Source organism: Astyanax mexicanus, chromosome 12 (assembly GCF_023375975.1).
Source record: "Astyanax mexicanus isolate ESR-SI-001 chromosome 12, AstMex3_surface, whole genome shotgun sequence".
NCBI lineage: Eukaryota > Metazoa > Chordata > Actinopteri > Characiformes > Acestrorhamphidae > Astyanax > Astyanax mexicanus.
Window position 1 is genome coordinate 9646708 of NC_064419.1, and position 23461 is coordinate 9670168.

Sequence of the window (23461 nt, forward strand, 5' to 3'; positions counted from 1 at the left end):
GTGTATTGTGCAGGTGGTGAGGACAGGGGTCAGATGGACATTGAGCTTCAGAAGGAAATCAGTGTTATCTGGCCTCACCTCTCCCAGAAATCGCTGGACCTGCTGGTGCCGATCCACAAAGGTGAGACATGGGATGAGTTGTGAAGTTGGGGATGAACATCCTGACCCCACTAATGCTTATGGTGGTGAGTGCAATTAAAAAAGGACCTGCATTATTCTTTGGGAAGAAGAAGATATTCTTCTCTGTCGAGTCAGTTTACATCCATATGTTTAGTCTATAGCAGATTAGCTCTACCCACTCACACTCGTTTACTGTCACAGTGTTTTCACAGTGCTTTACATGCTGTTACATGCTGTGTCACATATCCTGTGTCTGGTCAGCATTTTAATTGTGCATATTTTTTTAAATAAATGCGTTGGGAATGTGATGCGTATGTGATGTGCAGTATACAATATCAGTCCAGTCAACAGTCCAGTGTTTTTTAAACAGTAGATGTGGAAACCTGGCCAGTGTCTCTAGTCTGCCCTCTTGTGGATGCCTCCAGTAACTTGCACTGTCTATTTCTCACAGTCTTGCATATTCTGCTTTTGTGCATAGATGCAGTGCACACAAAACCACTAGGGGCAGTACAGCACTTGCACATCAAACCGAGGGAAAGTTTTGAGGAGCAGCTCTGCTGATGCATAGCAAAAATTATGCTCTTTATAACAACTGTTGAGATGTCGCAGTGGAAACGTGTAAATTGAAATGGAAAGAAATCTGTGATGGCAAAGGGACCGATAGGATGTTTTGATCAGCAGTCATTAGACGCCTGAGCTGCCCTCCAGCCTACAATAACACACGGAGCACACAGGCAAGTGTGTGAACAGATAGGTTCACAATGTAGAAAGTCATCTATGAAGATGCATGAGCAAACAGAAAGTATGTATCTACCCTTAATGTTACAGTGCCAGTAGCAGTCTTAACCCTGAGGGTCCAGTGGTCTAAATCGCTGCCATTATGATTGGATGGAGATTGCTGGTCGAATCCTGGTCATGCAGCTTGCCATCAGCTGTGGTAGCCCTAAGAGAGAACAATTGGCCTTGCTCTCTCTGGATGGGTAGATGGCTCTTTTTCCCCTCATCACTTCTAGACTGACGTATTGGAACCGAGACACTGCGATTTGTTCCAAGTGCACTGTAATGCTACTCCACAGTGTTCAGGCGGTGGCTGACTTCACATTTGTTGGAAGAGGCTTGTGCTATTCTTCACCCTCCTTGTGTTGTTGCATCACCTGTGATAAGGGAATATGTGGGACAGTTAGCTAAAACAAATCCTGGAACTCACTCAATTAATTGGTTTGCTGTGGATTGTGATTCTGTTGAGCTGCACTGAGTCAGGTGCGTATGTGTCTGTGTCCTGCAGCCAGTGATATGACCATCGGCAAAATCTATGCAGCCATGATGATCATGGACTATTACAAACAGAGCAAAGCCAAGAAACTCCGCCAGCAGCTTGAGGAGCAGGTGGGTACAAATACATAAGCACACACATACACAGACACACACATACACAAACTATAATATGGGCTTGTTTTTGTGTGTTTTGTGTAGAAACACGCGCCAATGTTCCAGAGGATGGACGCTTCATCACTTCCGCAGGAAATTCTCTCCAGTGCCAAAGCCCTTCCGTTCCTCACCCACAGTGCAGGATCTGCACTGTAACTACCCTATATACAGTGTTTTGTGTGTATGACTGTGTGTGTGTTATCAAAAATTCTTTGTTTAAAGGTGTAAAGATGTCCATTACATGTGTTTTCTCTGCAGAACCAGAGGAGGTTTCGTGGCTTTGAGCCCAATCTCCCCTCAGGAACTTTTCATGCAGCCTCCGAGTCCAGAACCCGAGGAGGAGGAATACCGAGTGCAATACCTTCCCCCATCAGACCCGGTAACACACACACTCAAACACACACAGTCACAGTATGCGTATTCACTCAGTCCGTGATCATTACACTGCCCTCTTCAGGTTCATCTGAATCACTGACTGTATAATAGCCTGGGCAGCACAGTGTCTCTCAAAGTGAAGCCACTACCCATCTTCAGTCTCGTTTTTCTCCTGTAATCTGTCTTTCCATCTCCAGTGTGTAATTCCAAAAGTAAGTAAGGTGAGAGTTCTTCACTTAGAAATGAAATGATTGACAGCCTTGGCTGGAACAGACCAGATCAAGAGAAAAAATACGCTCTGCTTCTGGATGTTTAGCTTGAGCTGTAAACTCAATAAAGCCGGTGTGAGACACAATTGGTCTGGTACAAGGAGGCAGATAAATACATGTCTGGCGCCGCCTCTGGTTACAAATTTAAATCATGTAAATTCTCTTCAATAAGAAATCAGAGATCTGCCCAGGGATCGGGGGATCGCTGATTCAAATCCTGGTCATGTAGCTTGCCATCAGCTGCCGGAGCCCTGAGAGAGGACAATTTAGTTAAATGTGCTCTTTCCCTCTCATTACTCCTAGGGTGATGTTGATCAGCACAAGGCGTCTGTGAGCTGATGTATCAGAACCGAGTCACTGCGTTTTTTTCTCCGAGTTCGCTGGCTACTCAGCAATGTTGGGAAAGAGGTGGTGGCTGACTTCACATGTATCAAAGAAGGCATGTGCTAGTCTTCACCCTCCTTGTGTTGTGGCATCACTAGTGATGGCAGAGCTAAATGGGTGGGACAATTAGCCCTGTTTAGAAAAAAAAAAGAAAGAAAAAAAAAGAAATCAGAGCTATATTGACCAGATTTTAAATGCAGGATATCACTACGCAGGGTCCGTTTGAGTACAGTGTTCCTCTGTGGAGATCTGAAGCCGTCGCTTCCGGCAAGAAGTCCCTTTGTTCTTCCTGAGATGTCAGTCTGTCAGATCTGTCAAATCTGTCAGAACCTTCAGTTTGAAATTTTTACAGATGATGACATTGGTGTGGAGACAGGGGTTCTGACTCTGACATCAACAGAAGAGCCTTAGAGCATTTCACACATCAGGGTGAAAACGATGTTAAGAAAAAATACAAGTGAGATTTTCAACCTAAAATGTCTGGAAAGGTTTTAGATCTGAGTAAACAATGATAAATATACCTGATACACAAGCATTTAGAGCATCTAATAACAGAGAATAATGAAACATTTTATGTGTGCATTTTTACAGAGTCTGGAATTATGAGTGACTGTAATAATCTAATCTGATCACATAATTAAGTTTGGGTTTTAAATCTTGTTCTGCTTTAAATGTCTGCCTTTAAATGTTACCGTCTTTACATGTTATCATTCATTACATCATCATGAAGCTGCTTTATATGTAGCATATTTTTCTATAACTATAAGGCGCACCGGATTATAAGGCGCACTATTAATGAACGTCTATTTTCTGGTATATTTTATATATAATGTTCACCGGATTATAAGGTTCATTTAGTGACACTAGTAAGGATGCCTGCATGGAAGTGAGCAATGGTGTCGCCATGTAATGTAATTCCCTTGTAATGGGGAAGCTAGAAAAAGACGCCTAAGTCTAAGTAAGCTTAGACTTCCAACATTTTATCTAAGGATGAGTTTTCAGTGAAGTTTCTCCAGCACTAAGGCTGGGTGCAGCAGCATTAGCATTAGCCGCTAACTGCAGCGCTGGCGGGACGTTACTGTCGCCCGATAGCGCTAGACTGAGGAACCCTGAGTGTTCTGAAAACCCTAGCTGCTTGTCCCACGTAGATCTAATGCTGCGGTTAGCGGCTAATGCTAATGCTGCTGCACCCAGCCTTAGTGCTGGAGAAACTTCACTGAAAATTCACCCATATAACCCTGTACTTCAGCGGAGTGACTTTACTGCTCCTTAAGACCTGACTGGTAAAATTCGTACATAAGGCATATTGGATTATAAGATGCACTGTCGATTTTGTGGAAAATTAAAATATTTCAAGAGCGCCTTACAGTCTGTAAAATACGGTAATACAGACCATACTGCTCATATGCAGTTTTGTTCTGTATCATAACAATAGACTGTGTTATGCTATAGATGTGAACATTATTTGCTGTCACTCCATTATGTGTGTGTATATATTGCTTTTTTACAGACATTTTGTTTTGTTATGTATATATGTATATTTATATGTATACATATATATGCGTAGATATGATGTGTTTGTAATATCTTCAGAGTGCCTGTATCTACAGCACACCATACAGTACTTTCATTGTTACCATTAATTAAAAACAAATTGACACAGCCCAGCTGTGAAGCATGGTGGAGGGAGCCTCTGGGATTGGGGCTGATTTGAGTGCCCTGTGGTCACTGAGAAGGTGGTAAAAGCTTTACAGGCACCTAATATGCTGTGTATTAAACTCTGGTTAAAGAGCTGTGGGTGTTTTTGGCGTACGGTTTAGTTTTTTCCTGTGGTGTATTTCCGTTCTTCTGCTCATCTTTTATTTTATCTGGCATTATTTGATGCCAGCTCACTCTGGCTAAGTCTGCATGAGGCTTTTCTTGGTGCTGTGATGTCACACCAGGTGATAGTTGCTTATCTTCGGCTTCAGCTTTGGTGTTTGTGCTTGTGACACTGCAGTTTTGCCTCTGAACAGTTGTGTCTGCTTAGCTTCCCCCCTACCACCCTTTAATTTACCTGCTTTAATCCCGACACGTCTGTAAACAGGTAGGCCTGTCACAATAACTACATTATCGACTTATCGTTTAATAAATGGACATGACCTCCTTCATTTTAATAATCGTTATATTGTGACTGTACCTTTATTAGGAAAAATGCCCTCTATTAACACCCAAAACAAACTTAAAGAAGCATAGTAACAGCCCAATGCAGGTCTAGTTGCTTAACTTTAGTGTCTTAGGTTCGTGTTACCTCAGCCTTCTATTTACCATCAGCGTATCTCTGGAGTGAAGGCTGAGGCAGGTTCTTTATGCCGGTTCAACGCGTGCCAGCTGGGACAGACCGGGGCTGCACATCATGGTGTGGAGCAGACACACGGTTCCCCATGCCCCCGCACTTTACAATGTGTTTGTATATATATATATATGTAGTACACACTGAAGAACCTACTATATCCTATTTTTGTTCAAGCTGGAACTTTTTTTTAGTTATTTTATTATTTTATTAGTGCCAAATCATTGCTCTAAAAATGGCAGCAGTATCGTTTATCGCAAAAATTACTGGGACAAAATATCGTTTGCAAAAAAAAATTATCGTGACAGGCCTATAAACTGGTGTATCCTACAGGTAACAGGTGTTTGGGATTACAGGGCAGTCTGAATGTGATGTGAGTGGCCCCCTTCTGGACATTTGCTGTAATGCTGTTTGCTGGGACAGTGTTGTTTCAGTGGTTAGAGTGACGGGTGTGGGTTCAACACCCTGTTTCGGAAAGCTGCCACTGTTTAGCCCCTGAACAAGGTTCTTAACCTTCACTGCTCCAGAGTGCCGCAGTGATGGCTGTGTGTGTGTAAGCGTGTGTGTGTGATGGTGTGAGTTGGATGCTTGTCTTGTCTGTTTTCTCTGGTTCAGACTGTCCCTTCCTCTGCCCCCCTCTCTCTGATTGAAGGTACCTGAGCACAGGGACTTTAGTGCCATGCTGCAGGTGCCCGACAGAGCAGCGTCTATCCGAGCCTCCTCCATGCCCCGGCTGGCAGTAGAGCCACAGGTACTGCAGCCCAGATTAGCCTCCCCTCCCTTTTCTCTCGCTCTTTCTCTCTTTCTCTATTATCTCCCTCTGTGCTTACGTTTACATGGTGCTGGTTAAGTGGGTAAGTGTAGTCTTAGCAGTGAAGCTAAAGCTCATGTAGTTCTAAGCCTTTGTTTTAGAACCTGCTGGATTCCGGGTTCAGGGTTCCGGGTCATTCGGGTTAGAGTTCTGTTTATTAAGAGATCAGTAGGCCATCAGATCTGGGCTCATATGTCTATATGTCTGTTTCTGTGTTTCTCTATAGAGAAAATGTGTAATCATTTAAATGTGATTGATTAAATGTTATGGTTGTAAATAGTTGTATGTAATTAGTCTGTTGTGATTGGTTGGATGTGTTTTGATGGTTGTAATTGGTTGAATGTGGTTAGTTGGTTGTGATAGGTCGGTTGTGATTGGTTGGATGTGTTGGTTGTGATTTCTTGGATGTGATTGGATGGTTGTAATGTGTTAGTTGGTTGTGATTGGTTGGATGTGGTTAGTTGGTTGTGATTGGTCGGTTGTGATTGGTTGGATGTGGTTAGTCTGTTCTGATTGGTTGGATGTGTTGGTTGTGATTTCTTGGATGTGATTGGATGGTTGTAATTGGTTGGATGTGGTTAGTTAGTTGTGATTGGTTGGATGTGGTTAGTTGGTTGTAATTGGTCGGTGTAAATGGTTGGATGTGATTAGTCGGTTGTGATGTGATGGTTGTGATTTGTTGGATGTGATTGGATGGTGGTAATTGGTTGTCGGTTGTGAATGATTGGATATGATGGTTGTGATTTGTTGCATGTGATTATTCGCTTGTGGATGATTGTGATTAGTCACCTATGAATGGTTTAAGGTGGTTGGTTGGTTGAATGTGATTAGTCAGTTGTGAATGGTTGGATGTGGTTGATTGGATGTGATGAGTCAGTAGTGAATGGTTGGATGTGGATGATTGGATGTGATTAGTCAGTTGTGAATGGTTAAATAAGGTTGGTTGGATGCGATGGTTGTGATTTGTTGAATGTGATGGCTGTAAATGGTTGGATGTGATTAGTCTACTGTGAGTGGTTGAATGTGGTTGGTTGGATGCGATGGTTGTGATTGGCTGGATGTGATTAGTTGGTTGTGATTGGTTGGATTTCTGTGCATGTTTATTCTGTATTTTATGGGATGGATGTTTTGCAGGCGGGTTCGGAAAATAAGCTGATGAAGCGCTCGTTCTCCACCATCGGGGATCAGTGTGTTAACGGCGTGTGGCAGGAGGAGTTCTCTCTGGAGCGGGTCAGTCCGGACCGGCTGGAGAGACCGAGGCAGAGGAGCTTCAGAGGTCAGTCTTCATCACCCTGCTGCACAAGCATTCATATCTCCTGTAATACTGCAGTGTACATAAATCTAATAAAGCATTTTTTTCAGAACCAATATCAATTAAACAGAATGTGTGTTTATCTGTGTGTGTGTGTGTGTGTGTGTGTGTAGGTGTCAGGTCTAACCTAAGGGAGCCGGATAGGAGAGAGAGAGGGCGATCGAAGGAGAGGAAGCGGCTGTTGTCCCCCGACCCGTCTCGCTGTAACTCAGAGGACAGGAGCCAAACCCGCGAGGCACACTCCCGCTCACCCAGCCTGGGGAGAACACAGACACCACACACACAGGTAAACACACACCTCATATACATGTACACACCTCACACACACCTCACACTCAGCTTAAAACGCACCACAACATCCCATCTCTTCTCTGTTTTATTAGGGTGACCAATCAGCCAGTCCCCTGCACTCAGACTCCGGAACCCCCAGGGGGCGCCGTCAGCTTCCCCAGACGCCTTCTCGGCCCCGCCCGCACATCTCCTACTCGCCACTAGTGTGTCGTGGCCATCTGACGGCAGAGGACAGCCAATCACGGACCCAGCCCGTCGGAGAGGGGGAGGAGTCATCGTCCCGTGGAGCAGGCAGAGGGGTTATAAGCCACGCCTCCCCGCAGCGCTACATCTCAGAGCCATACCTGCCGCTACATGAGGACTTCAACAGCCCAGACGCCAGTTGCACCGAGGACACTCTCACCTTTGAGGTTGCCATAGCAACAAGCCTGGGCCGCAGCAACGCCATAAGCTCCGCCCCCCAGCTGCGGCACACCTGGCAGGTGCCCAACGGGCATATCCGTAAGCGTCTGGCGCAGGCGTCGGGGGGCACGTCGGGCTGCGAGCTGCTGAGTGACACTGACGAGGACGATCGGTGCTGAAACAGTAGCAGAACCGACTGGACTGACCCGACGGTCCGGACTCAACTCTGGACTTCATTACTGACCCTCAGTCTGACCGATCACCTGGTGATCAGTCATCGTGTGTTTGTGTCTGTGAACAACAGGTGATATCTGCTCTGCACTGCCCGGCCATACCCAGCATTCCCAGTCTAGACCAGCTCTCCCAACAACATCAACCAGTACAGAGCTTTACCCCATTAACCCATCTGTGTCCAGAACCTTCGTCACAACTTGTTCCAACTGGACAAAAGTCAGGAAGTTCTACACTACAGTTCACAGTCTAGTACACAGTCCAGCCAGAATATTATGACCACCTCTTTTTATGACACTCATGTGATTCATTAAGGAAACACCATGAAAACCTTCGTCTTTTTGAACATATTTAATGATAAAGATCTTTGAGCTTCATTTGAACAACATTAAGATGATGAAGAGCTTAAAGCTGATGTCTGTAAGTTTTGGGATTTGGGGGACTTAGTGCCCTCTCTGGTGAGAATAGGTAATTGCACTGAATCATTTTAAACTGGGTGGGTGTGATGCGGTCTCCTTTCCGAGTGGATAAATCTGATTCCAGGTTATGTTCAGTCATAGATAGAGATAGAGAGAGAGAGAGAGAGAGAGAGAGAGAGAGTGCTCAGTCAGAAACTTCACTCCTTCGTTTCTTTGTTTTTACTATGAGTGAATGAGCTACTGAGCTCTGAGTTTCCCCTTCTGAAGTCTCCATTGCTCCACCAGCCTGTCGTGTTCAGTAAAACTGAGCCGGATCCTCTTTTAGAGGCTGTACGTGTGACGTAAGTAAGTAAAGACATGTGATTTGGTCAGAAGAAGAACTCCCGTGAAAAGTGACCCGACACCCCAGATTTTAGAATTAATATATTATTATTAGGCTTAGCAGGAATGGTCGTTTTAGCACACTGGTACCACAATATTAAACACAATATTTTATTCCTTCTCCACTCAGAAATGCTTCTGCTAGAAAAGTAAATTCTTGAGTTTTATTTGTTTGGTAATATAATCTCCATCCCTTAATCTGTTCAAATGAACCTCAAAAGCACGTACAATTAAAATAGTAAAAAAAAACAACAAAAAAAAAACCCAAAGGTCTTAATGGGGGGTCCTTATTAAACACTAATCATTCTGTTTTTCGGCATACTTGATTATTATCATCTTGTCACGCTGTTCTTCAATACTCAGGATCCCACAGGAGAGAAAACACTGATTAGCATGGTGGTGGTGTATAAGGTGCTGTATGCTAGTTTGTGTGTTGTGCTGGTTTACAGTGAATGGGTCAGATGCAGCAGTGCTGCTGGAGTTTTTAAACACTGTGTTTAATCACACACTGTCCTCCACTCTATTACACACTCCTACCTACACCTGCTCCACCTTGTATTCTCTAGTCCTTCATCAGTGGTCACAGGACACTGTTGGTGGACAATTCTTAATCCTGCAGTGAAACTGAGGTGTTTAGAAACTCCAGCAGCACTGCTGTATCTGATGCACTCACTGTACCAGCACAACAAACATTAACACCTCATAAACCACCACCATGCTAATCAGTGTTACTCTGTGGTGGTTTTCTCTCCTGTGGGGTTTTTATTACAGAACAGGATAAAAAAGGACAATAATATGCAGTATACAGAGAAACAAATACAGAACTACAGTCTGTAATTATATAACTACATAGTGCTCCTATATATGATCAGTGGAGTTAATAAGATGGACACTAATTTGATGAACATCTACACTTACCCATATCAATTTTAATTAAATTTTGTTTTAGATATATTTATATGTATTTATATTAAATTGCAAACATCACTTAATCAGTAATCTTCTGTGACCAAAAGACACATTTATCCTTTTTGTTCACAATATTCTGATTTGATTCTGATTTGAGCTCAGACTCTAAATACAAATGAACCAAAGGTAATAACATTTCAGTTTACAGAACAGGAAAGTTGAGCTCAGTAGAACGTTCTCCTCCCTCTGCAGAACCCAAACACACAGGAGAAAGAACCATTTCTGAATACCTCTAATGTCACTGAAACTGTGTGCTTTTATTGGCGGATCACAGAAACTCAGGAGATTCACCTTCTCTAAAGACCTGGAGAAGTTCCATCCAATGCCGCGGTGTCCAGCACTGAGAGTGTGTGTGTGTGTGCTGAGAGTGTGTGTGTGCTGAGAGTGTGTGTGTGCTGAGAGTGTGTGTGGTGAGAGTGTGTGCTTTGGGGTATAAGGGAAGATTCAGTAATTAATTAGTCTATACAGGCTTCGCCCAAAACACATTCTAATATCTAATCATCTGTAGCTGCACCTCATTATGATATTAAGACTCTCAACATAAAGACTCGTAACATAAAGACTCATAAAGATTCGAAACATAAAGACTCGTAACATAAAGACTCATAAAGCTTCGAAACATAAAGACTCGTAACATAAAGACTCATAAAGATTCGAAACATAAAGACTCGTAACATAAAGACTCACAACATAAAGACTCACAACATAAAGACTTGTAACATAAAGACTAACAACATAAAGACCCATAATAAGACTCACAACATGACTCGTAATATATAGACTCGTAACATAAAGACTTGTGACATAAAAACAGGTAACAAAGACTTGTAACATAAAGACTCGCAACATAAATACTAACAACATAAAGACTTGTAACATAAAGACTAACAACATAAAGACCCATAATAAGACTCACAACACGACTCGTAATATATAGACTCGTAACATAAAGACTTGTCACATAAAGACTTGTAACATAAAGATGCGTAACATTAAAAACAGGTAACATAAAGACTTGTAACAAAGACTTAATAAAAACTCATAACATACAGACTCGTAACATAAAGACTTGCAACATAAAGACTTGTAACATAAAGACTAACAACATAAAGACCCATAATAAGACTCACAACATGACTCGTAATATATACTTAACATGAAAAAAACAGCTAACATAAAGACTCGCAACGTAAAGACTAACAACATAAGGACTTGTAACATAAATACAGGTAACATAAAGACTCATAACATAAAGACTAACAACATGAAGAATCATAATATAAAGACTTACAACATTAAGACTTGTGACATTAAAACAGGTAACATAAAGACTTTTAACATAAAGACTCGTAACAAAGACTTACAACATAAAGACTCTTAACATGAAAAAACAGGTAACATAAAGACTCGCAACGTAAAGACTAACAACATAAAGACTTGTAACATAACAACAGGTATCAAAAAGACTCCTAACATAAAGACTTGTAACATAAAGACACGTAAAATGAAGACTTGTACCAAACACATAACAAAAAGACCTGCAACATAAACACTCTTAACATAAAGATTCTTAAAACAAAGGCTTGCAACATAAAGACTCGTAAGGGTCCTGAATATTACCTTTACAAGAAAATTACATTTTCATAATTACATTTTATAAATAATATAAAAAAGGCCTTGTTTCACATAACTGTGTGTTTGTGGGCGGTGCTGGAGTAGATTGATTGATTGTAGTGTTTTTTAGGGCGGTGCTGGTGTAAATGGTGTATCTGCTTGCTGGGAGTGATGTGCTGGACAGTGCGTGATCATCTGCCCTCCACCAAAACAGAACCAGAACATCTTATTTTCTGAAGTCATCTGAAAGCCATGTTCTCCTGTACAACTCGTCCCGTCTCATATCAATCTCTTTCTACCTGCACCTGAGTCTTTATTCGGAGCAGCGGAGAGTGTTTATAACAGGAGTGTGATGTTCTTATGCATGGTGAAATCACCAGTGTTTAGTTCAGCCCTGCATGAGCAAGAGCAACACTGCTGATTCTACTTCCTCTTCCTCCTCTTTCTGTTCTGTTATTCCTCTCCTATGCTCATGTTCCTGAAGTTCCAGGATGGAGGATGGTGTGGGTGGCGTGAGTGTTAATGCTGGGCGTCTGCAGTGTTTGTGTGGTTCCGGTTCTGTGTGTGGTTCTGGAATGATGTGGTGAGCTGTGTGCTGGAGGTCTCCCAGATGGAGCACCATCACTGGGTTGAGGCTGTAGGTTGTAGGAAGTTACTGGGAGTATTGGTCAGTGTGATGGTAACTCAAGTGTCATCTTATCAGATATGAGCATCTGTCTAATATTAGTTTACAACAAAATTAAAGTATATAATTTCCCCCTCTTTTCTCATGTTGTGTTAGAATCAGGAGGTGGAACGGTGTGATATTAATATTATTAATCTGTAGCGCTGTAGAACGAAAACCTCAGACCTCTTCACGCTCTGCTGCAGGTTTTAGACTGGTTTGATGTCTAATGCAGTTAAAAAGGAAATAAGATTTCTGATTTATTTAAAATCTGATATTTTCCCCACTGAAGGCATGTTTCTGGGTCAAGTGTTGTGCTGTACTATTTTGCACTGATCAACCATAACATTAAAACCACTGCTAGGAAAAATAAATGACATCAATGATCTGGTTCCAGTGGCCTCTGTAACAGGGCCATATGTATATATATATATTTACATACAGTGGCATGAAAAAAAATTGCCCCCTCACAGATATCTTTTGTTTTTATATTTTTATTATACTTAATTTTTTTTTATTATCAAACAAACTTTAATATCAGACAAATAAAACCTATAAATATAAAAAACACTTTTTAAATGATGATTTGGTTTAACAAGGGAAATCCAAATCCAAATCAGTCTAGTCCTTTCTGAAAAAGTGTTTAATCACACTTTTATCATTTAAAAAAAGTGATTTTTATATTTACTCAGGTATATAAAAAATATAAAAATAAACATTTACTTTCTGGATGGGATTCGTTTCTGGAACGTCTGTGTGTGTGTGTTTTTCTCAGACATCCTTTAAAAAAAATACAGGCTGAATTGCCTACTGTTTTTCACTGAATTCCATGGTTTTCTAGTAATTTTAGTCCCATCCGGACTCACATCTCTGAGTTTCTTTACCTTCCCTTAAATAAAATAGCTATTTGTCCACTGCTACACACTGTAATTACACTTGTTCGTTTCCACGGAGATCCATGTAAACACAACAGCGAGTGGAAATGGAGGAGCTACTGAACATGATGTCATGTGACCCAGAAAGCCAAAAAACTAATTGGTCCTCCTGTTTTTTCAATTGCAGTCCAAATGCAAGAGTTTTATAACTGTGTAAAAGTGTGAAATATTTTTCAAAGACATCCCCCTAAGAAACTAATCCCGTCCGGATAGGACTTTTGTCTGATATTAAAGTTTGTTTACAAGTTTGTTTGTAACAAAATGAAAAAAACTTTAAAAAAAGGGGCAAATACTTTTTCACACCACTGTATACACACCAGTATATTAGTACCTATATATATATGTATTAGTACCTATATATAGAAGTACCTACCAAAAGCAGTATAAGCTCCATAAGTATAAGCCAACAACCAGTGATCCAGCTCTGACTCATGGTCATGTGATTAAGACTCACAGGTCAGAGCTGGAGTGGTCCGCACAATATTAGGCTGGGAGTTTTAATGTTATGGCTGATTGGTGTGTTTGGTGCACGTTCTTTAGCACCACAGCTGTGTGAAATGTGAGTTTTAAAAGGTTCCTCTTATGCCTGATACTGTGGTGTAGAACATGTAGGACGTGTACGAATAGTTGGAGAGTGTTGGACAGTTTGAACACAGACATTATGTGTTTAGAATTTGTTTGTGAAAAGATTTTGTTTTTAATTTTGCACTCAAATCCCATTGATTAATGATTCATATTTAATAAAACATCTCAGGCTTTCCTGACATTCTGTGGTTTTTATTTCTATCTGAATTACTGTACAGTATAACTATTAAATCTTATAAAAACTTCGCTCTAAAAGTATTGGAACAGTGAGGCTAATCCCTTTATTTCTTCAGTAGACTTAAAACATTTTAGATTGACATAAAAAAAATCAACATTTCAGCTTTTATTTTCAGGTATTTACATCTGGATCTGACATACAGTTCAGAAAATGTACATTTTCTTGTCTGAACCCACCCACTTATCTTGTGAGAAAAATTATTGTAACATGTGCCTGTCAGGCATGTTTTGTTGCTCATGTATGTCCTGATCCATTGACTATTCAAACATCAAATAGCGCTGAATGTCTACACCCAGGCTGTCCAGTGGGGCCAAGGAGGTCCATCCAACTGGCTCCAACTGGCTCCAACCCAGTCACCAAAGAGCACAGCTGGGGAAACGGTGCGGGGGCCAGTGTCCCGCATTCTCCACCACTGTGGCTCAGCCCTAGGGATAGGGGCATGGCCACCGAGGCCTGGTGGTAACCACACAAACAACAAGCTTAAAGCAGCATGATAGCTGTTTGCATCCTTAACACTTTTTTTTTTTTTTTTTTTTCGGTCTACAGTCTCTTTACAAAGATATCCTATTTAGTTTTCATTTTTAAATGTTATCTCTGAAAGCAATTTAACCCATTTTTTTTGGCTGGCCTCACTACTGCTCAAAATGGCATGCATTACACTGGCAGATTTCTTACTCTCTATATTGCTGTCAGTGGAATATACCTTTATTTAGTGTTCTCAACTGCCAAGATTGAGTGGAGTAACATAATCAATACTACGATAAATGTCTGGATTGTTAAACCTCTCCCTTCCTTGGTCTGCATGTGATCTTCCAGAGAAAATATTATCTATAATATTGGGGTCAGATTTGAGTTAGACAGGTGTGAGTTGTCTCAGGCTGCCTGGAGTCGACAGTTTTGTGGTAAACTTTACATCGGCCTGTGAAGTAAGACCAGGTCAGGTCTCTCTTTCAGTGTTTATCACTCACATACAGCTCGCCTGGATATGATAAATTCACTTAAAGAATTTGAGAGATGTTTTTGATACATATTTTGTAATGGTAATTGCTTTGCACATAAATTCTGCTTTGAATTTTATGGATGGGTGAATAAAATAGATTTGCAATCAGTTTTTAGAATACTCAAAAAATACTCATAGCCATCAAAATTAGATGGGGAAAAGTATAGTAAAAAGAGTATAGCCAACACAGAGTTAGCAACTCAGAAAATGATGCTTGCTTTTACAGCCTACAACATAGAGACCAGACAGTTAACATAATATATTTAGATCATAATATAATATATTTTATACCCAGCATGCAAACAGATGCCAATATAACAGAGCTCTGTTTGAATGCATATGTGGTTACTAATCTTCACTGAACTCAAAATGTTTGGAAATATCCAATTTTAAATCCAATCCAAACTAACTGTTTGTTTACAGTGAAACATAGGTTTTATTATTCTATTTCTATTTTTATTAAACCTAAACCTTAAGGTAGCACTAAATCCCTTGATTTTAGGTGACTCCACACCTTTTCAGAATTTAAAAAATGCAAAACAAATGGGAAGGGTTATTTGGGAGGAGCACTGGGTGATGTATGGGTTTAGGAGTGGGCCAGAAGGGAGAGCTGATTGGCTGAGCTGCAGTGCCAGCAGTGTTTCTCTGATAGCGGTGAGATGAAGATAATTGGACGTCAGCAGGAGGGGGAGGCGGCATTATTGATTGACCGATCTGCATATTGAGAGCGTTCTCTGACAAAATTATACAGAAACATTAGAAATAGAAATAGAAATTACCACAATACCACGTTTTAAGAAGCAGAAATGGTATGTTTACATAATTATTGATTACTTCAAAAAACTTATTTTAGCTATTAATGAAACAAATGTGGAAAAATGGTTTAGTGGCTCTTTAATCATCATATCAGCTCCAGGCCCATTTATTTTATTGTATTCTTTATTGTCTACAGGCTTTTAATCAGATTTAAAGAGAACTGTTCTATTTCCAGTTTATCCATGAATCTCCACCAGGTTCCCGTCAGGATTTATAGGAAAGTTGTGGGTGAGTTTAGTGTGTATGTGTTTGTCTCTCGGTGTGACCCACTCTTTACTGTAACTCAGGCGCTCTTGTGGTCAGTCTGCCACATTCCTCACTGGAGCAACACCTCCACCACACCAACCCCCCAGTGCTTCTCTCAGATGATTTCAGGCAGCTGAGCTCTGAGCCAGTCAGAATGTTCTGGAAGAGGTAGATATTACACTCTAAAAAATAGTAATATTAGTAGTAGTATTTTATGATTTTTAGTAAAAAAAAAATACAAAAACCTTATGCTAGTTTTACGCCATTTTTTGCCATTATTGAAGTAATGTCTGTTTAAAATGTGTAGGGTTCTCCTTAAAAATAAGGTTGTACTACATTTTAACTAAGCAAAATTCACAAATTATCATTTTATGTGAACTCTTCTAATTTTAATTAGCTAAATTTACTGAAGCTCAATATTTTTTTTTCTTTTCTTTTATAGTGTATTAACCCCAGATTATTTGTCCTTTTGCACCAGTAACAAAAGAACCAATTTATTTTTGGTTATTCTTACTAAAAATCATAAAATTATGCAAGTCTAAGTTTCACTACAGACTTTTATTTTGAAAAATCTGCTTCTCAAGTGAGTAACATGCAGCTTCTACTGACATAAACCCTTTATAAAACTGTAGCAGGTTTAAATTCCTTTTCAATACATTTATAAACATTCATAAGCACACAAATAAATCATAGACCATGTAAAATTAGCTTTATTTATTTTTAAAATATTTTTTTAGATTTTATATTCCTGCTCTGGCGGAGGTGACAGAGGGGATTCTTTTGCTTGAAGTGGCAGAAAGCAGCAATAGCAGCGCGCTAGCAACATCTGCGCTCCAACCACCAGGCTCATAGCGACATGCTAGCTGCATTAGCAACACCAGCGACCAGGTTTGGAACTGACTCTATCAGGTGACTAGCCAGCAAGCTAGCTTAGACAAATTAGCCATTTGACCTTGAAAAATCTACAGTTTCAGCTAGCTAGATAGCTATTTGATTGATTTACCTACGGCAGAACTAGCTATAGCCACTAGTTTAAGGAGGTATTGTATTGTATTGGTGGTTTAATACTTGCCTACTTCTAAGAAAGTGTTTTATAAACATAATTCACTGCAGCGCTGTGTCCCTAAAACCAACTCAGACTCCACACCTACAATAAACAGTCAATTTGCTCAAAACCTAGTAAACCTTCTTTAAGACTTTTTGCATGTTGGCTTTACAAAGTTTTCTTCTGTGTCTTGCATACCTGTCAAGTTTTAGATTTAAAAATAAGGGATATTTTCCTCTGTCCGCTTAAAGCCGTCCCACCAGCCCAACGAAGGTTCAGTATCCCTTACATTTTAAGACAGGTTTACAAAAAATCTAAAATAACCACATGTGAACCACTTACACACTACAATTAGATTATCAGAATCTGAAATGATGTGGACATTCCTACATATGTCATTCTTTTAATACAGCCAAATTAAAAATCCTTTCTAGATATTAAAAAAAAAGTTAAGATTTCATGTCTTTTTTGCCATAATGCACTCTTTTATATTATATATTTTTTTATTTATTTAATAGATTTAAAATTGAACAAAGGGTGCACAAATTCTGCAAAATGACTGTAGGTGACCTAAAAATAGTATTATGAGCTTTTACTTAAAGGACATGGACCAGATATATTCCATCAGTAAAAATTAGTCCTAAGTGGCCTACACAATTAATAATTTTTAATGAATACTTCTTTCTTTTGATCACTCCACCCCTGATCAGTTCAGTTCATTTCGGTCCTCTCCACATTTCTAGTTAAACTGAGTCACAAGCTGTAATTTTTTTATTTTAAAATGTTTAATCTGTGTGTTTTATTTCGGAGTATTTTTAAGCAGCTATCAGAAAAATCTCATCACAGTTTACATGATTAGCCTACCGTTACCTTTCTTTAAGAAAAATCTCTGAATATCCAGATCTGTTTTAACATCAGCAGTTCCGACTAGCTGCCTGAACTCACAGCGACTGGGGGCTTCACCACACTGACTCTCCTTTGCAAGCTGATTGGCTGTTTCTCCTGAAAGGCGGGACTTTCTCTTTGAACAGGCTCCACGATTGGTTAAGAGACACAGCGCGGTCAGTGTCCGGTCTCCTCAATAATATATATATTTTTTAATTTTAATATAATACGGGAAATTTACAGGAAAATACTAATACGGGAGGATGGCGGGAAAGAGGAGTAAAATAGGGTAGTTTCCCGGCCAAAACGGGAGACTTGACAGGTATGGTGTCTTGCCACATGTGGAGTCTTAAAATATTTTGCTCAATCCTGTCATGTTGACTTTACTTAAAATTTTATAACATGTTTCTGCAAAAGCCTGAACACAATGCACACAAAAAATATTGGTATGTACTTATTTGTTTAATTAAGCAAAGTTTAAAGGGTGTTTATATATTTAGGTAAAATATTCTCATTAGTATAAGTAAAGATTATGAGGACTTTATTTATATGAAATGTTTCTACAAATTTCTAAACAATATTCTAGGACATAAGTAGAATATCACTGAAAAGTTAATTTATTTCAGTAATTAATTTCAAAATGTGAAATTCCAATATTATATGGATGTATTACATACAGAGTGATCTATTTTAAGCGTTTATTTCATTTATTGTTGATGATTATGGCTTTTTTTTTTTTTGCTTTTTTATTTTGAGCAGAAGATATACAATACAGCTTCTCAAAAAGGAGTGGGAAGAAGAAAACTTATTTAAACCTACCCCTTTCTTCAAAATTAACATAACTTACATAACTTACATAGCCACTTCCCATCAACTCAAATTAAAAGAATTTAACAACAGAGAAAATTATATTTACAAATACTTAGAATCCTCTAACCTAGATACCAACGACGGTAGTAAAGAAAGTTCTAATACTATAAACAAGCAGCGACGCATAACAACATACCAACAATGGTAAGAGGGCAACAATATAAAACGGTAACAAATAAAAAAGAAAAAAAAAGAAGAAGAAAAAAAACAACAAAACAAACATACAAAGCACATACCAACAGTGATAAGAGAACAACAAACATGCAATGGTAAGGAAAAGAAACAATCATAAAAGACAGATACCCACAATATTTTTTTTTTTGGCTCTTTTTTCTTACAGCCAATGAAAACCCAAAAATCAGTATCTCAGAAAACTTGAATATTAAGACCAATTGACTTTAGACTTGATAATAAAACACAGTGGATCAACACCAGCAGAAGACATGTCTCTCCAAACCATCACTGACCAAACAATCTGACTTAAAATAGATCACTCTGTGTGTAATACAGCTATATAATATATATATATATATATATATATTAAATTTTGAACTGAATTACTGAAATAAAGTAACTTTTCTTTGATTTTTTAATCGGTAAAAACCCAATATTAAGCTGTACTTGCTGTTTTAATCAAGCAAAGTTCACAAAGTATAATTTTAGGTAAAATCTTCTCAAAGTTTATATGCTCAAGGATAATTTTTACAGTGTATAAACCCCAGATCATTTGTGTAATAACCAGTGATGGGAGTAACAGGGTTGAAATAAACTGCGTTACTAACGCCGTTACTTTTTTCAGTAATGAGTAATCTAACTAATTACTCTGACTGTCACTTTAACGGCGTTACCATTTCCCACACCCCGTTACTGCACGTTACTTTAGCCGCTCAATGAACTTTTTTGGGGGGATAACGCAATAGTAACGCAATAGTTACTTTTACTGGTAACTAGTTACTTTTATAGTGGAGTAACTCAGTTGGGGGATAACGCAATAGTAACGCAATAGTTACTTTTACTGGTAACTAGTTACTTTTATAGTGGAGTAACTCTGTTAGTAACTCAGTTACTTTTTTGGAGAAGTAACTAGTAACTATAACTAATTACTTTTTCAAAGTAACGTGCCCAACACTGGTAACAACAGACTCAATTCAGCTCATCCTCAAACAGCTAGCTTTCCAGTGGGAACTGAGACACAGGAGTGGACACAGGTCAGAAACACTACCATCCACTTCATCCTGTCCTCACTATGACTGATCTAAAACTGACCACATTCCGAACCTGTGACCTCCTGTGAGTGGCGTTATGAACAGTCCACTACTCAGACTTTAACTGGGTTCTGCAGACGTGCAGTTTTCTGCAGAGCGTCTATATTTATCCTGCCCGTCGCTTTGAGAGATGAAGGCCTCTCTTCATCTTGGCCTGTCGGTGTCAGAATCTGCAGGATGACGCTGTTCTTCCAGAACTTTCTTGAAAACCTCTCCTCCCACCTCTCTCTTCATACACAGCTCATAAAGCTATGAGGACTGAAAACAAACAGCTGCAGTCTGAGTGAGGAGCATGAGGAGAGCATAGTGTGGTCTTGGACAGAGTCGTCAGGTGGACGTGTGTGTCTGTGTGTGTGTGGTAGATGTGTGTATAGTGGCTGTTTTGTGTTTGAGCCACTCTGTGTTTTTGCTTCTGGGATATCTTTGCCATGGGAAGTTCTGGACTGTGCAGCATCAGCATTTTCCATTAAGGAACTTTCATTAGCATCATTTCAACCCAAAGCCTTCGTGCTGCCATGCAAGTCTCCAGTGCTCTCGTCCGGCTGCTGTGTTGTGTAGTAAGTGGCTTTTAATTTGCTTTTGCGAATTTTACGAAAGAATGGAGTAACTCATTCTAAAGGCTTGTTCTGATTAATGATTCCTTGGGTAAACTAAAGCCACAACGTTTCTGAAGGTTTTAACTCAGGGGTGTCCAAACTACGGCCCGCGGGCCATTTGCGGTCCGTTTCTTTTTTTTTGGAGCGGCCAGCGAGGTATTTTAGAAAAAGAATGAAAGTTGGCCCGCTGTTAAGCAGGTTTTTATAATGTGAGATTCAAAGTTTGAACGCTAGGTGTCAGAAACGAGCCAACGAGTGTGCATTTCTAGTGCAGAAAAACGGGGCAAAAGAGTGTAAAAGCAGAGAGAGTGCGCATTTCTAGCGCAGAAAAACGGGACAAAGAGTCTAAAAGCGGAGAGTGCGCATTTCTAGCGCAGAAAAATGGGGCAAAAGAGTCTAAAAGCAGAGAGAGTGCGCATTTGTAGCGCAGAAAAACGGGACAAAGAGTCTAAAAGCGGAGAGAGTGCGCATTTCTAGCGCAGAAAAATGGGACAAAGAGTCTAAAAGCGGAGAGAGTGCGCATTTCAAGCGCAGAAAAATGGGGCAAAAGAGTCCAAAAGCGGAGAGAGTGCGCATTTCTAGAGCAGAAAAACAGAGTCTAAAAGTTGCCGTAATTAAGGAGTTTAATATTAAGAGACATAATGAAATTAAACATCAATTTGAAAAATCTTAGTTTACACAACACTGTCAAAGATAAAGATAGTAAGTCAAGTAAAATGGTGTGTAAATGAAATAATCAGGAAAAAAGTATTATTTAAATTGGTATATTTAAATATTTGTTTTATTACAGAGTGTGGCCCGTGACTTCAAATATATTTCTCCTTCTGGCCCCAACAAAAAAAGTTTGGACACCCCTGTTTTAACTGAATATTTTCTGCCTATTGATTGAGAAAGAAGAGCTTAAGAACGTGAGACTGGTGAACCAGTGTCTTTATTATCATTATAGTTAGATCTGCAGCTAAATTTGGTCTGAACTTTATAAAATCAAGATGAAAGCCTATAATAAAGACTACACACAGGCTGATATGTAGCTCAGTTCCCGCTGTAAACCAGCTGAAATGACAAAGTATACACCTAACTCAGTAACACCACATTTGGTGGGTGTGGCCTTTTATCTAAACTGTTAACTGTGCTGTCAAATTTGATGGATTAAACCTCTCACAGCTGCTGGAAAATTTCCTTCCCAGGTTGTCAAAGGTGGAGTATGGAGCTAGTGTTTTTATTTCCTCCACTAAAGCTCTCAATTATTTTTGTCACTCTACCAAAAATACAAGAAAGTTGTGCTGTAAAGAGGTACAGTTGGTATACAGTGAATATCCATATTTGAGTAATGTTGTAATTCATATTATGGCAAGAAATACTCAATAGAATAAAATAATACATTACTTTGAAACATTTCAAGAACTTTGAAAGTATCCTCATGTGCATATTGATGAAACTGGCTCTCATCAGGACCAGCCTTAAAGTTATCAGCCTCAGAAACCGCAAGTTAACAGCACCCCAGATACATTTTTGGTTTGTTAAATGCTTTTTTAAAACTTTACTTTAAAACATTTACTACATGATTTCTTACGTGTTCCTTAATACTCTGGATAAAAATGTGTCCACACTTTTGACTGGTACTGTTATTAGATTTTTTTAAAAAATCTAACACTTTTTTTTACATTTAAAGGTCTAATATTAAAAGCTCTTCAGAAGAATAAAAGGTGTGATTATCATAATTAATCATAGAATTCTTAGAGAATTAATCTGATTATTTTAAAATCAATCAACACCACTTGTAAACTAGACAAGTTCCAGCCCTTTGAGGTTGGGGCTTTACTGTATATTAGACTAGTAGGTGTTGTCCGTTGCCTAATTTAGTGTGTCTGCTTGCTCTGGTTTCTAAGTTTCTCAACTGGGCTCTGATTGGTTTAAATCCCTGTCTGTTTATATTTGCTGTGAATTCAGCCTTTATACACATCAGGCCACAGGATCCTTTTTTGGACAGGTGATGTTCACACTCGCCAAACAAACACAGTTCATTTTGGGAAGAACTGCACTCCTCCTGTTTTTCCTCCCAGAAAAAAAACTGCTTCCTGTTGGAGCACACTGTCTTTATTCAGTGGAGCTGAGGACTGATAAAGACCCTGCTAAAGCGATTATGTAATGCCATGATGTAGAATTTCTGCTTTAATTAAGAGAGCTGATAATATTCAACAAATGATTTATACAATGAAGTAAAAGCTTACCTACGGTATTTTTCGCACTATAAGGTGCACTGTATTATAAGGTAAGGTGCACTATTAATAAACATCTATTTTCTGGTCTATTTTCATACATAAAGCACAGTGGATTATAAGGCGCATTATGCGACACTAGTAAGGAACATGGCTGTTGCTACGTTTTCCTTCTAATTTATCAGGTCTTGCCGCTTGGTGGCGGTGGGGGAGTAACTAACTAAGTTAAATAAAGTTAAGCTAAGTAAACAAAACTGTAATTATTAAAAAAACATATTCTATTAAATTCAAACGAGCACTGATTGTGAATCTACACAGATTTCTCTCCTAAAAAATGTTTATTTGGGGGAGTAAAGCATTTCTGTTTATTTACAGATTTCCATTAAGCCCGGGTGCAACAGCAATAGCATTAGAATTAGCGGCTAATTCTGCCCGACAGTGCTATACTTAGGGACCCTTGGTGTTCTGGTAAACCAGGGCGATATAATTACGGTTAGCAGCGTGCTACAAGCCAATAATACCTCTGAACAGCGAAAGAGCTAGCATCTAGTGCAGTTACTGGCTAATGCTAATTCTGCTCCAGCAGTGTAGCCGGGGTTTGCAGCAGGTTACAGGCCAATAATACTCACCTCTAAATGACAAAAGAGCTAGCGCGTAGTGTGGTTAGCAGCTAATGCTAATGCTGCTCCAGTCTCAAATCTGGGTGCTGGATAAACTTCACTGAAACTCCTGCATAACTACTGACTGGTAAAATTCATA

At 39.4% G+C, this 23461-nt stretch overlaps 2 protein-coding genes across 5 annotated transcripts in view; both read left to right on the forward strand.

The window, feature by feature from the left end:
* Positions 1-13703, forward strand: part of LOC103030200 (voltage-dependent R-type calcium channel subunit alpha-1E) — a 91564-nt gene extending 77861 nt beyond the window's left edge. For 2 of the 3 annotated variants that reach the window (XM_049485769.1, XM_049485771.1), the window contains exons 38-45: positions 14-121; positions 1406-1506; positions 1594-1700; positions 1807-1927; positions 5561-5659; positions 6854-6995; positions 7145-7317; positions 7415-13703. In XM_049485769.1, the coding sequence (XP_049341726.1) occupies positions 14-121; positions 1406-1506; positions 1594-1700; positions 1807-1927; positions 5561-5659; positions 6854-6995; positions 7145-7317; positions 7415-7903 (1340 nt within the window). In that variant the 3' untranslated portion in view covers positions 7904-13703. The remainder of the gene's footprint in view (positions 1-13; positions 122-1405; positions 1507-1593; positions 1701-1806; positions 1928-5560; positions 5660-6853; positions 6996-7144; positions 7318-7414) is intronic. The other variant, XM_049485770.1, reaches the window with a different exon arrangement.
* Positions 13704-16467: 2764 nt separating this feature from the next.
* Positions 16468-23461, forward strand: part of si:dkey-21p1.3 (collagen alpha-1(I) chain) — a 51280-nt gene continuing 44286 nt past the window's right edge. The window contains exon 1 of one of the 2 annotated variants that reach the window (XM_049485773.1): positions 16468-16731. Coding sequence is in view for 1 of the 2 variants with exons in the window: in XM_049485772.1 (XP_049341729.1) it covers positions 20403-20444 (42 nt within the window). In the remaining variant the exon portion in view is untranslated. Of the gene's footprint in view, positions 16732-20199; positions 20445-23461 lie in introns of those variants that run through there. The other variant, XM_049485772.1, reaches the window with a different exon arrangement.